At 52.6% G+C, this 13,722-nt stretch overlaps 1 protein-coding gene across 3 annotated transcripts in view; it reads right to left on the reverse strand.

Annotated features, from left to right (window-relative positions):
- Positions 1-13,722, reverse strand: part of Kazn (kazrin, periplakin interacting protein) — a 392,507-nt gene that overhangs the window by 37,793 nt on the left and 340,992 nt on the right. For 2 of the 3 annotated variants that reach the window (XM_028880664.2, XM_028880665.2), the window contains exons 4-7: positions 11,620-11,790; positions 7,582-7,771; positions 4,048-4,178; positions 289-339 (exon numbers count right to left, since the gene is read on the reverse strand). In XM_028880664.2, coding sequence (XP_028736497.2) covers positions 289-339; positions 4,048-4,178; positions 7,582-7,771; positions 11,620-11,790 — 543 coding nt within the window. The remainder of the gene's footprint in view (positions 1-288; positions 340-4,047; positions 4,179-7,581; positions 7,772-11,619; positions 11,791-13,722) is intronic. The other variant, XM_037203167.1, reaches the window with a different exon arrangement.

Consider the following 13,722-nt stretch of genomic DNA (forward strand, 5'->3'; position numbering starts at 1 on the left):
GGCTCAGAGAGGAAGAAGGGTGGAGTCGCCAGCCAGACACGGAGGAGGCAGGATGGGCAGTTCAAAGTAAAGGAAGTGTGCCGCACGAAAGCACATAGATTAAAAAAATATGGGTTAATTTAAGTTTTAAGAACTAGTTAGCAACAAGCCTCAGCTAAGGCCGAGCTTTCATAATTCATAAGAAGTCTCCATGTCGTTGTTTGTGAGCTGGCGACCCAAAGGAAAATCCGTCCACAGAAGAGGGTCAAGCTGGGGTGGAGGGAGGGCAGCCAGGGAAGCTACACCCACCTGTACAATAGGACTGTGCAGGCTCTTCTGAACCGGGCCGGGACTGTCGCCCTGTAGCCAAAGGAGAAGAAGATGAAGCGGCGGACACGTGACATGTGAGAGCACAGGTGGCCCATGAGGAGGGGGACGGGGTGGGGATGGGGGGTGGCGTCCTCCCTGGAAGGAAGTCACCAACTCCTCCAGGGCTGCCCTGCCCTTACAGTGGAGATCCTTACCCTCTGGCACTTCCACAGATCCGACTGATGGGGCCCCGGGGCTCATCAGACATCAAGTCAGGGGACCTGATGGGCTCTCCTGCATGCTCTGCCCTTTCAACCCTTAATCCTTTGAGGCTTAAGTTCCTGCCTTAATTGGTCCATGTGTTCAATTAAGTATTTTTTTTTTTTTTAAATAAAGACATCAACTTTAATGGAAAAAGCACCTGAATGGAGGAGGAGTTGAGATCAGTGATAGATGCTTGCTAGCAAGCCCTATGTTCTATTCACTGAAAATGAAAAGAAAAAAAAAGTATAACAACAAATTAAACAATTGACTCAGGAGACCACATGGTCACTAAAATACCCTAAAATACAGCAACTCCCTTCTTTTGTGGAGGGGCTGCCAGGAACTGTTAGTAAGGTGCAGGTATAAGCAGGGCTCCACCGACAATCTCTTACAGAGCTAATAACAAATAGAGCTGGGACTCAAATCTGGGGTGCCTGATTTCTCCCAGCTCTGTGCTTTTTCCAGGCAGGGTGTCACAGCAAGTACACACTGGGTCCTGACTGCCTGGAAACCTGCTCACACAGGTCCAAACTCCTTTCAAATTCTTTCTTGGGAACATCAGATAGCCTGTGGGTAGGTAAGAGATTTCTATGGGGCATCAACTATGTTCCAGTAAGTAGGACATTTGCATGGGTTGCCAACTATGTTCCAAATGGGTAGGAAAGGGACTCTTAGTAGCCTGCGAATGTGTAAAAGTTTTTACTACATCTGTGAATCATGTCTGCCCTACCTGGGAGCAGACAGCCCATTGAGATTACAAAAAGCATTACTAGGGAGACTCCTGGTGGTTGTTTCTGGAATTGCAGGCATGGAATTTCCCATGAAGAAATAAACAGACCAATGAATGCCAATTTTAACATCCAATTTTCCCTCCGGGTGGTGGTGCATGCCTTTAATCCCAGCACTTGGGAGGTAAAGGCAGGCGTATCTCAGTGAGTTTGAGGCCAGCCTGGTCTACAGAGTGAGTTCCAGGACAGCCAGGACTGTTACACAGAGAAACCCTGTCTGGAAAACCAAACCAAACCAAACCAAACAACAAACAAACAAACAAGCCATCCAATTTTCCTATGCTGAGTCCTCATTTCTGCTCTACTTAGTGCTCAGAGTGCGAGGTGTTCTTTAGTCCAGTCTGGGTTGATTTTATTGGTACCAGGTCAGATCCCTGAGGACCGAGTGCTACCTGGAGCTGTTTTCTGGCTTTTTAACTTACCTACGTGCACACCTGTTGAGATGGGGACTAGAGGGGGCTTGGAGAGACCTGTCAAACGCCAGTCCAGGCTGTGGTCCAGACTAAGGTGTGCAAACAAAACCCACTCTGCAGGCAGCTGCGACAGCTCCTCTGGGAAGCAGCATCTTTTCTAAATATGTATGAGATGCCTCAGGCAGCAGGTATATGCCGAGGCTGGGAAGAGGCTGGTCTGTGTCAAATGCAGTTCTGGGAGTCCTCCTGTGGGTGTATCTGTCGGCAGTATTTCTGTCCCTGAGGTCACCAGGAGAAGGTCAGCATGGCCCTTAGGAAGGTGCTCCTGTTTGGAGGGTGTGCGCATCTGCCAAAGAGTGTCTGCTAAAGACTGAGAATCTCCACCTGTGTGGTAGGGGTAGGGCACTGTCCACTATGATCCTTTCAATTGAAAAATGGATGACAGAGACCTTGGAGTGGTCCTCCTTGCTCTCTTGGTCTGTCAGCCTCATCCCCAAGACTGTGGACAAGAGAAGTCACACTGCTTCATCACAGCCTCTGGAAAAGAAGGGACTCTAGCCCTGCCATGGGCAATGTGTAGCCTCTGGGCCAGTAATCCCAAGGCCACCCAAGCAGGCTGGGATGCCTCTTTCAAGTTTGGTTTTAGCGACTTTGTGTACGTGTGTACGCACATGTGGGTTTATGTGAGTATGTGAGTGTGCGTGTAGCCCAGAGGCCAACGTTAGTGTCATTCCTCAGGAGCCACTCACTGTATTCGGGACAGGGTCTTTCACTGGCCTGAGCTCACTGAGCAATGGGGCTGGATGGCCAGAGAGGCCCAGGGATCCTCCTGTCTCAGCCTCCTCAGTGTTGGGATTAAAAGTGCACACCGCTGCGCCTGGCTCTTTATGTGGATTCTGGGGACTACACTCCGCTCTCTCTGTTTGCCCAACACACACTTCAACAACTGAGCCATCTCATCTCCTCAGCCCTTGTAGTCATAGCCACTTTAATAATAAATACTTTTCATGCTCACTGTGGATGGGGAAAAAGGTCCCCTCATTTGTACCCAGGAAAGTCGCTGTTTTTTATAACCTTATGGACTTGTTTATGGGTTCTCATAGCACGTCCCTCTCCTGAGTATCCTGAACAAATAATCACATAGTCAGCAAGTTCTGTTGGTTAATAAAGCAATAGCAACTTGAGTTTCTGAAAATGCCTCCTGGGGCTGGTGAGATGGCTCAGTGGTTAAGGGTACTTGCTACTCTTGCAGAGGACCTGGGTTCAGTTCCTGACACCCACGTGGTGACTCACAAACCACCTGGAACTCCAGTTCCAGGGGAAGCTGATGCCCTCTGCTGGCCTCCATGGGACCATGCACACACACTGACACACACATGCAGGCAGAACACTCATGCATATAAAATAAAAATTAAAAAATAAGTCAGAAAGAAGGAAAAAGCCTTCTTAGGCATCTGAAGATACTTCGGTGTGGCATCTCTGTCATTAGGACATGGCAGGGAAGCCCTCTGGGTTATCAACTATGTTTATGGGACAAAAATTCCAAGTGGTCCCCACCTCTGACCTTCCACGCCTCTTGGAGGCTGAGATGGTTTTCAGCCATCCACTGATGCTGGGGCCATGGGCATGGGAGCCTGCAGGGGAGTGGCTATTGTATTGGAAACCTTGTTCCCAGTGTGCTGATGTGGGAAGTGATGGCACCTTTATAAGTAGAGCCTAGCAGGAATCACTTCTTTTATCAGTTTCCCAGCCTCAGTCATTCTGTTACAGTAAATGAAAAAATGGACTAAGAGAGCCCACCTGGAGGAGTCGTGCCTCTTAGCTGCTGGGGTCAGCACTCAATACAAATTTTTTTGACTAAAAAAGTAAGACCACTTCACAGGACCTCTCTGCAGAGGACCAACATGTCCCCAACTACTGGGATCTTAAAATTAAAACACAGCCATCTGTTTCGTTCCAGGGTGAAAGATGTGAGCAGGTGCTACAGGGGACAGGTGGTCCTGTCGTCAGGCCCAAGGTCCCAGAGAGGGCCCAAGACGGGGTGCACCGGGCGGGGTTCCAGGCTGCGCAGACCCTCCTCACCCTCCCGGACACAGGAGGAAACAGGCCTCATTTCTTTCTCTCCCCACATCCACCGCTTCTCGCAAAAGGAAAGAACAGAACGGGAAATGCCTTCGCCACGGCGTTCCCTGGGTGGACGAGAGGAAAGAGCGGGCACATCTTTATCCCACCCCGTGGCCCCGCCGTTTCTGGGCAGGGCCCAAGCGCCCAGGCCCTGCTGCTGCTGGCCTTACGTTGCAGAGGGAGTGCGTCCGGTGTCGTGGGGAGTTGATGTCGCTCGGTGTCGATGACCGGTCACCCTCAGCAGCAGAGGCATCGGAGATGACGGAAGGCTGCCTTGAGTGGCAGGGGCTCACCCTGACCGCTGGAAAACAGGGGCAGCCGGTGAGTGAGCGACACAGGAAAGACAACCCGACACACCCATTACATGGACAACAATGCTGAGTCAGAGCGAAGGTGCATGTGGTGGCCAGCTCTTCCCTTCTGCACCACAGACCTGCTTGTTCTTGGGGGTGACTGCTGGGGAGACCCTCCCCCTTCCTTTCGATCCAGTTCAGCCCCTCCTCACCTGAGGGAGGTGAGGGTCTACGAAGTCTCACCTGAATGGCTGTGTAGCCCTATCCACAGCTCAACAGCAGAGTTCCAGACAAGAACCCTGCAGGCCACGGCCAACTCCTTTCTTTCCCCAGGGTCTGTGAAACACAGCCAAGTCCATCTGCTCTCCTAGCCATGGCAACTGCCATCTGTTCCCTTGAAGGCCAGGGTGGCCTCCCTGCCTCCACTCCTCACAGTGAAGCCAGAACACACTCCTCCTCCTGACCTATGAAGCGTGGTGTGTGCAAACCCTGTGCACTTCAGCAGCCAGGGCTCAGTCACTCACTCCCTGAGACACTTGTGCATGCACGTGGAGGCCAAAGACTGACAGATGTCTTTCTCTATCACTTTCCCCTTTTTAAAATTCACCTTTATTTATGTGTGTGGTGTGTGCTTTGCTTGTGTGTATGTGCACCATGTCTGTGCAGTACCGGTGGGGGCCAGAAGAGGGCACCAAACCCCCATGGAACTGGAGTCACAGGTTGTGAGGTGTGGATGCTGGGAACTGAACCCAGGTTCTCTGAAAGAACAGCCATTACTCTTAACTGCTGAGCCATCCCTCCAGCTCTCTCTGCCTTATTTTTGGAGACAGGGTCTCTCACGGAACTTGCAGCTCACTGAATCATCTAGACTGGCTGGCCAGTGAACCCTGGGACCCTTCAGTCTTTGTTTCCTTAGGGTTGGGATTCCAGGTGAGCACTGCCATGGCCAGCTTCTTACCTTCTGAGGACTGAACTCAAATCCTCATGCTTCTGCATCCGGAACTTTACCAAGTGAGTCACTCTCCCAGTTCCCTTTGCTGGTCTTATTGCCAGACTTTATTTACACATGCATTGCTTGTCTGGTGCCGAGTACACCATGTGGTCCTTATATGCATTCACTTCCTGGGCTTTCAGTGTCTGGTTCTTTGGAGGCACTTAATAAACTGTGGTGGACCCAAAGGTCTTGCCCAGATGCCATAGCTAAGAAGCTCACTGGTCCCTACTGTAGATCTCTCCCACGTCAGTGCCAGCACCACACAGAGGGAACATTGTTACCTGGGTACCCACTCTATGCAAGCATTTCTGACAGACAGTCCTTGCTACCAATGACCGTGTGGCCCAATGGGGAAGCTGCTGGTTGGCGGCTCTGAATCAGTTCTAATTTAGGTGAGTTCCTTTACAGGTTGTACATTACTGGGCATGCTCCTCACCCTCTCCGAGCCAATTCAATTATCTGAACCTGTGCTGTTTTTTTTTTTTTGTGCCAACTTGACACAAGCTAGAGTCATCTGGGAAGAGGGAGTCTCAACTGAGAAACTGCCTCTTTCGGATTGGCCTGTAGGCAAGTGTGTGTGTTGGGGGGGGGCATCATTTTTTTGAATGATGATGTGGAAGGGCCTGGCTCACTGTGGGTGGTGTCATCCCTGGGCTGGGTGTTAATAAGGAAGCAAGCTGAGCAAGCCATGAGGAGCAAGCCAGGGAGCAGCATCCCTCCATGGTCTCTGCTTCCATCCCTGCCTCCAGGTTCCTGCCTTGAGTTCCTGCCCCGACTGCTCGACATGAAGCTAGAAGCTCTCAGATGGAACAACCCTTTCCTCTCTGAGTTTCTTCTGTCATGGAGCTCACCCCAGCAACACAAAGCAGACAGGAACAGGGCTGGGGACAGCCCCTCTGCAGAGCAGCTGTGTGGTGTGTGCAGCAGGAAAGGGGAAAGGAGCCGTGTGCCAAATGCCTTCCCAGAGATGACCTGGTGTGGAGGTGGGTAACCCCCATCAGGTAAATACCGAGTTACAGAATCACAGGCGGGCCCGGGGCATGGCCAGAGAGAGGGCCTGGAAGCGTCTGAGAAGACATGTTTAATCAAAAGCTCCGGCAAGGGCAGCAGAGGAGGAAGGGCCCGGAGGGTGGACCCCATGGCCTGGCTAACCACAGCTCCTGGTCAGCCCCACCAAGCCAAGGCCTGGGGCCGCAGGAGCAGGGACCCAAAGCACCACTATTCCATTAATTCCTGAATTGTTGCATACACTGCCCACCCACCTTCAACAGCACCTCTGCCTCCTGCCACCAAGGCGGACCAGAGGCTGGAGGGCCACCTGCACACCCTGCCCAGGCTCAGCATCCCTGCCTAGGGGCAGAGCTGAACTTATGTTTGATAAGGTCTTCAGTTCTGACATAGCTTCAAAGGCCTGCAGTATCCCCCGGGGTATCGAGTGTTGGGGGAGGGGAGGACACGGGAGTATTCTTGCTTGGGTCAGCAAAGAGCAGCTCCTGTCTTCTCCATTCAGTGGAGGCAGGCTCAGAGTCTGTTTACAGAAGGGGGTCTGAAGCCCTGTGTCCCCTGACAGCAAGGGGCAGCTAATATTTACCAAGGCCCTGACTTGAGAATTCTGTACACTTTACCTTTCTGGCAGTCCGGCGGGGCAGACGATCAACAAACAGACACATAACACATACTGTGCATTAAGAATCCAGCATCCCTCATACCAAAGGAACAGATGACCCTTGTATCAGGTCAGAGGTCACATCCTTTGAAAGTAGCGGAGCCAGGGCACGGTCTCAGCAGTGTGAACCTGTGCCTGTGACCCCTCCCTCTATGGTTCAACTGCCTTACCCTACACGCTCCATCTACAGGCAGCCCAGGACCTGTGCAGCTGTCTGTGGCCTCGTGTGAGCAGCTGGAGGGTCAGCTTTACTACAGCCCCCTAGGGGAACCCTTAAGAGTCAGGTGGCTCCCACTGGTGCACAATGGGATGGCAGGAGTGTGTACCACAGCGGGAATGGATGCTGGTGCTCTGCTAAGTACCTGCAGCAAACACGTGTGACATTTATACCTCCTCTACATAACCCACAGACTAGCTACGGCTGTCAGTCAAGGAGCTCAGTACCCTCCCCTGATGAAGGATGCCTGGGTGACTCAGACCGAAGAATCAGAACACTGGCTCTCTTAGACATTGTGATTCGTTCAGGGGTGGCCATGTAACCCAGGCTGGCCAGTCAGGGTAATTAGTTTTACTTCTCCTTAGGCTCAGTTGAACCTCTGGACCCAGCTATACCTGAAGTCCATCTCTTAGTGGGCTGAGTTAGGAGAGTGTCCTGTGATGCCCCAGGCTGATGAAGTGTGAACCAAGAGCCGCCTTTCCCACTGGGCCCAGGGCCCTCCCTTATTGCTGGACCAGGCTGGGCAGGACTCACCTTGCCGGTCTGCAGGGTGGGGAGGGTGGGAGTGATAGAGCGTCTGCTGGCTCTGACGGATGGCGGCCGTCAACGGGAGGTCGGCCTGAACCACCCACTCCTGGTTGCCATTGAGCACCGTCTCGCCAGGCATGGCGAGTGAATGCCGCTTGGGAACATCCTTGGTCAGGGTGGCTAAGGACTGCTTGGCCTGGAGCAAAAGCGGGAGACAGGGAGAAGAAAATGTAAGCAGAGGGGACCTCTCATGCAGTTGCCTGGCACTTCCTACCACCGTGGCAAAAGCCAAGAATTCTGCTTCCACATCAGCGGGCCACCAGCCGTGTGGTGCACGACAGGCGCCTGTAATATAGGTCTCACCCGCACTCACCAGGGTCTCCCCTTCAGCTGTCATTAAGAGCAAAGTGAGACCCTCCCCTCCCCTTATTGGGGAGAAGGAAGCAAGCACACACTCATCACTTCTGGGTTCTCCAAGGACAAGAATTCTTGGTGGGTGCATGTGTGTGCGTGTGTGTGCATGTGTGTGCATGTGTGTACATGTGTGTGCATGTGTGTGCCGGTTGCAGGTCAATGTTAGGTGTTGTTTCGTGGGAGCCTTGTTTTTTTTTTTTTTTTTTTTTTTGAACACAGTCTCTCACTGAAGCTGGCTAGCAAGTCCCAGGGATCCCGTCTCCACCTTTTAACACGTGTTCTAAAGAACTGAACTCCAGACCTCATGCTTGAGGTGCAAGTACCTTGTCAAGAGAGCCACCCCGACCCCAGCCGGGATTGTGACGGGCCTAAGAACATGGGCTAGGAAAAGCTTGTAAAATGCAGGTCTGAGATTGAGTTTGGGAGACGTGAAGGTCACAGGCAGGAAAGCGGCTAAACACCCCATGATGCACAGGACAGCCGCACCACACGTATCCAGCATCTGTCGGCAACAGAAAAGGTGGGCCGCCATGCGGAATGCACACAATACATACTAGTTCAGAAGAGGTGAGCTGGTGGACAGCTGGTATAATCTGGGCTCCAAGGGACAAGCCCATATTGGGGGTACTGCCACAATCATGGCGCTACATGTGGGGTTGGGAGTAGCGAGATTACCTCTGCAAAGGTCTCTCTCTGTCCTGCCTCAGAGACCTCTTAGCTTGGAATGATCTCCTACTCCACCCAGGTAAGTGGGGTTTTATCAGACAGGATCTTAAGTTTGTTGGGTAGGAAAAGGAGCATGCATTAGACATGGAATATGCACACTCTTTCGGTTAGCTGTTTTCTACGACAGCTCTCCAGGATCCTGTAGGCCAGAGGAGGCTAATGAGGAAGGGAAGGAGACAGGGAAAGGCCCATCATGCTCCCCCCCTTTCTTTTGGTTTTTCGAGATAGGGTTTCTCTGTGTCATTTTGGTGCCTGTTCTGTAGACCAGGCTGGCCTCGAACTCACAGAGATCCGCCTGGCTCTGCCTCTCGAGTGCTGGGATTAAAGGCGTGCGCCACCACAGCCTGGCATGCTTTCCCCTTTTGCAAATATCCCAGGCACATACACAGAGTGCAGAGGACCACCCAAACGAACCCACAGAACCAGCAGCAGAACAAGAAGAGGCCCAGATGTGATGCCTTCCCATTCCCACTTGCTTTCTCCCCCGGGTGAAGGATCTCACCTCTGGCTGGGTCAGGAGTGGGCCCTCTGTGTGGAGCAGAACATCACTACCTGACAAGTGAGAGATCCCTTAGGGCTCCCACGTCTAGATCTCTTAGCACTAGACCCAAGAGCCTCTCACGCTGTCCATGCAGGTCTTGAACTCTCTGAGAAAGATTTCCAGAGAAGAGAAAGAAAGGCAATCTCCTGGGTAGAGGTGAGCTGCAGAGGAGGCAGGCATGAGCTCACTCAGGCTGCGTGGACCATCTGCCACCAGCAGTTGACACAGCATGTCTGACTAATCACTTCCACTATACACAACTCAATGCTGGGAGCTTCTCGAGCTCTGACCCTCCCCCCCCCCCACTTCTCTCTGGGCCTCCATCGTCCCTTGAGCACCCCCAACCAGGAGCATTGAGCTCTTGGGGATTTCTAAGCTGGGATGAATATGCTCGCATGACCCAAGTTCAGAGACAGCTGGGCTTGACCTCTGCTGCTCCGATGTGAGCATCCCTTGACCCACTGCACTGGTGGGTCCTGACTTCCTCCCAGAATTCCCGTGCGCTTCTGCTAGGCAGAGCAGCTCTGTTGCCTACAATCTCTGCAACTTGTGCTCTGGGAGAGGGCTCCCTGTGTCCGCCTTGACCTCAGAGAAGAAAGGTCTGGGGCTGTCCACAGCACAGTCTGAAGCCTGTCAAGTGATGAAGGGATGTGCAGTCAGAAGGACACCTGAAGGAGATGAGGCCACCACCGGTCCGTGTAAAGCACTTCCCTCTGCCTCTAGGAAGGTATTTCCTGTAATGGTGCTCCAAGCCTGCAGCAGCAGAGGCTCTGAAGGGAGAGGGGGAGGAGCTGAGAGTTTTGGTCAGAGCGAAGCAGGCTGTGTGTCAGTATGTTGGGAGCAGAAGACAGAGGGGCTACTTCCTAGTCTAGGGAACACCAGGGAAACCTTAAGATACTGAGGCCAGGGCTCAAAGCACCAATAGTACTTCATCTATCTGTCCACAGGGACTTGGTGATCTGGGTACACAGGGTCTTTCCCACCCACCCTGCTCAGGGCTGCAACAAGTATCAACAAGAGACAAGTGGAGGCAGTCTTCCTGCCTGGACGGCCCTCACCACTAGGGGTCAGCATTGCACAAGGCAGCGGCCTTGTTCAGGGGGCCTCACTCTAATTTTGCAATCTTGCCGTCACCATACACAGATGCCATGGTAGCTGTTTCCTTGTGTTTCGTTTACATCCTCCCCGAAGCCCTACGGGGCATATGCAGGGATCCCTACGTAGAATGGAGGCCGAAGAGGTCAAACATCCCAACCGAGGTCTGTAACTGCATTAGCTGGTGACGGCACCCTGCAGGGTAATATATCCCACTACTAAAGAGTCACACAGAGGGGGCAGGGGAGGGGGTGGCTCACTGGGTAAAGAGGCTTGCTGTCAAGCCTGATGACCTGAGTTCAATCCCTGGACCCACATGGTAGAAAGAGAGAACCAACTCCAAGCTTCCAAGCTGTCCTCTAATCTCAATCTCTCTCTCTCTCTCTCTCTCTCTCTCTCTCTCTCTCTCTCTCTCTCTCTCTCTCTCTCTCACACACACACACACACACACACATACACACACACACGCACACACTCTCACCCTCCCCCCCCTCTCACACACACACACACACACACACACTCACCCTCCCATTCTCTCTCTCTCTCTCTCTCTCTCTCTCTCTCTCTCTCTCTCTCACACACACACACACACACACACAAATGTAATTAGAACAAAATAAAAAAAGTCAACAGGAGTCATCACACGGTCAGACCCCCGGACCTGCTCTGATCCCCACACATGTGCCACAGGTCTTTTTGAAACATGCCTCCTTGTTTCAACGGCTATCAGTGGTTTTACATCATTAAAGACAACAACAAATCCATCTTTTTTTCTCACTTGATGACCTAAGAAAGACAATTTTGCTATAAATACATTTGGACCAAAAACCTTTAAATACCCTGCATAAAAAAATAGTTGATACACACATAGGTATATGTTACACAAACATATATAAATGTATGTGTGTATAGATAGGCAGATATTACCATTTGTAATCCTAGAATCAGAGATGTTATTATTTTTTTGTGTATCTCTTCCTAGATATTTCCCCAAGCAATTATGATTATTTTGAATCAAAATCTGTCCTCTCATCTCCCCACTCTTTAGCAGCTGCTTGGGGAGTGTGTGGTCAGGGGAGGCCTTGGAGGCCTCCTTGGGTCCCTATGCTCCTGGGTTCGAGGAAGTTGGAAACTCATGAGTGAACTGTAGCCCTTAGCCTCCTGACCGCCTTCTCCCCCAGGGGCTCGGGTAGCCCAGGTTGCTCCTCAGTTGCCGACCTCAGAGCTCTGGCAATAGCCGGGGCTACCCCTGTGGACAGCGAGCTCACCATGGCTAGCTCGGCTTCCAGCTCCTTCATGCGGTTGTCCTTGAGGTCCAGCTGGGAGCGCAGGGCGGCGGCGTGGTCCGTGGCCTCCTTGGCCTGCCGGCGAAGTTCCCACTTCTCCCGCTCCAGGAGGTCCTTCTCCTTGGCCAGCGCTTTGACGGCGTCTTCACTCTCCTGTGGTGGGGATGAGAGAGAGGGGCGGGCTGCAGGGTGGGTGGCACAGGGGTGGAGGGCTCACGGGGTGGGCAGGGAGGTGGGGAGCCCCCGGCACACGGCTGGAATGGACTCCCTTAGAGAGCTCTTTCCCCATGAGTAAACCCGGGGAAGGCGTGTCTCTATAGGGAAAATGGGGCGGAGCGAAACATGGCGTTTTTCAAAGATGGAACAACTTCATGTGGGGAAAACAAAGTGTGATCTGATAAAAGTAGGGATGAGGGATGAAAGAGTTTTTTTTTTAAGGTGTTTTGTGTTTTTTTTTTTTTCTTTCCGAGATAGGGTTTCTCCATGTAGTTTTGGTGCCTGTCCTGGATCTTGCTCTGTAGATCAGGCTGGCCTTGAACTCACGGAGATCCGCCTGGCTCTGCTGGGATTAAAGGCATGAGGCAATGCTGCCCCGCCAGGCATTTTGTGTTTTGAGTCAGGGTCTCTATGTTGCCCAGGCTAGCCTCCAACTCTCTCTGTGGTCGAGGACAATCTTGAACTTCTGATTCTCCTGCTGCCAATTCCCAAGAGCTGGCCCAGTTTCTGTGGTGCTGGGGATGGAACCCAGGGCCTCACACACGCTGGGCAATAATCACTCTGCCAGCTCCACATTCCCAGCTCCTGGGGCTGTTGTTCCCCATCTATCCTGTATGCATTCTGGGATGTCCCTGCGACCTGAAGCTTCACCCCAAAGCTTCTCACTCCCTAGGATCCCTACTCACACCTCCTCTTCCAAGAAGCCTTCCTTGATCACTGCTTAGGGTGACCACCTAGTGCCCTCTCCAGCCAGTCCTTCCTCATACCTGACCCTCACTCCACCAAGGCAGACACAGCCAGACAAAGCTGTTTGTATGATCCAGAGTGGAGCTGACCTGGGAGGTGGCTGGTGATCCTGAGTTAGGAGAAAGACCCACTAGGACCCTTGGGATCCTTTTCACCTCTGAGTTTTCGCTTGTTCTGCTGGTTGTGAGCAGAGGAGGGCCCTGGGCTAGGTGAAAAGGGTCTGTGGATGTTTTGAAGAACTGGAGCCATGTCTCCACAACATTGTTCCCAGGGAGAGGCCAGCAGGCTCTGCATGCATGCTTGTATTTGAACCTCATACTCACCATTGAGGTAGAAACTCCAATTATTATTCCTGTTTCACAGAGGGGTAAACTGAGGCTCAGAGGAGAAACGCCCTCAGCCCACTGCTGATCACAGAGGCAGGAAAGAGACCCATAGAATCCCTTCCCTGACGATCTGAAACTTGATGGGGCCTAGGGGCTATGGGTGGCTGGACCGCACAAGGGCAGGACAAGGCTAGGACAATTAAGGCCTTGCAGGCCAGGTCAGGGGCCTGAGGTGGGCAGTGGCGGGAGGCTACAGGGGACAGAAGCGGGGGGGTGAGGTGGTGGCTGCAGAGGACTGCCCTGTGTCTAGCTCTGATCTGGCTGTCTGGCCTGCGATGAGGACACCTCCAGCTGGCTTTGTGGACAGTCCCCAGCTGCACTCAGGGGACAGGGCGGTGTGTCTCTGGCACAGCTTTCTGGGATGTCGTAATTCTGAGAATTTTCTGGTCAGGCCAAGCCCTATGTTTGTCAGCAGCTTCGAGTCCCTGCTGTGCCCACCTGCTCCAGCTGGGGTCTGTGGGGGTCCCAGAGCCAGTGGGCCCTGAGAGGTTGAGAGCCTGCAGCCCAGTGACTGGGGATCCAGAGAGTTCTATTAATACTGTTCAGTTGGTTCCCACATAAGATGCAAATCATGTTTGTCAGATAAAACCAGGGCTTCAGCTTCTACGTAGTATCTCTAAGTATGTGATAGAGAGCCTGCCTTGAATCCCCCAGTGAGGGGCTGAGGTGCCAGTTCTGTGGTAGAGCGCCTGCCCAGCCCACGTAAGGGAGGTTCTGAGTTCATCCAGAACACCAC

This window comes from Peromyscus leucopus, chromosome 2 (assembly GCF_004664715.2).
Source record: "Peromyscus leucopus breed LL Stock chromosome 2, UCI_PerLeu_2.1, whole genome shotgun sequence".
Taxonomy (NCBI): domain Eukaryota; kingdom Metazoa; phylum Chordata; class Mammalia; order Rodentia; family Cricetidae; genus Peromyscus; species Peromyscus leucopus.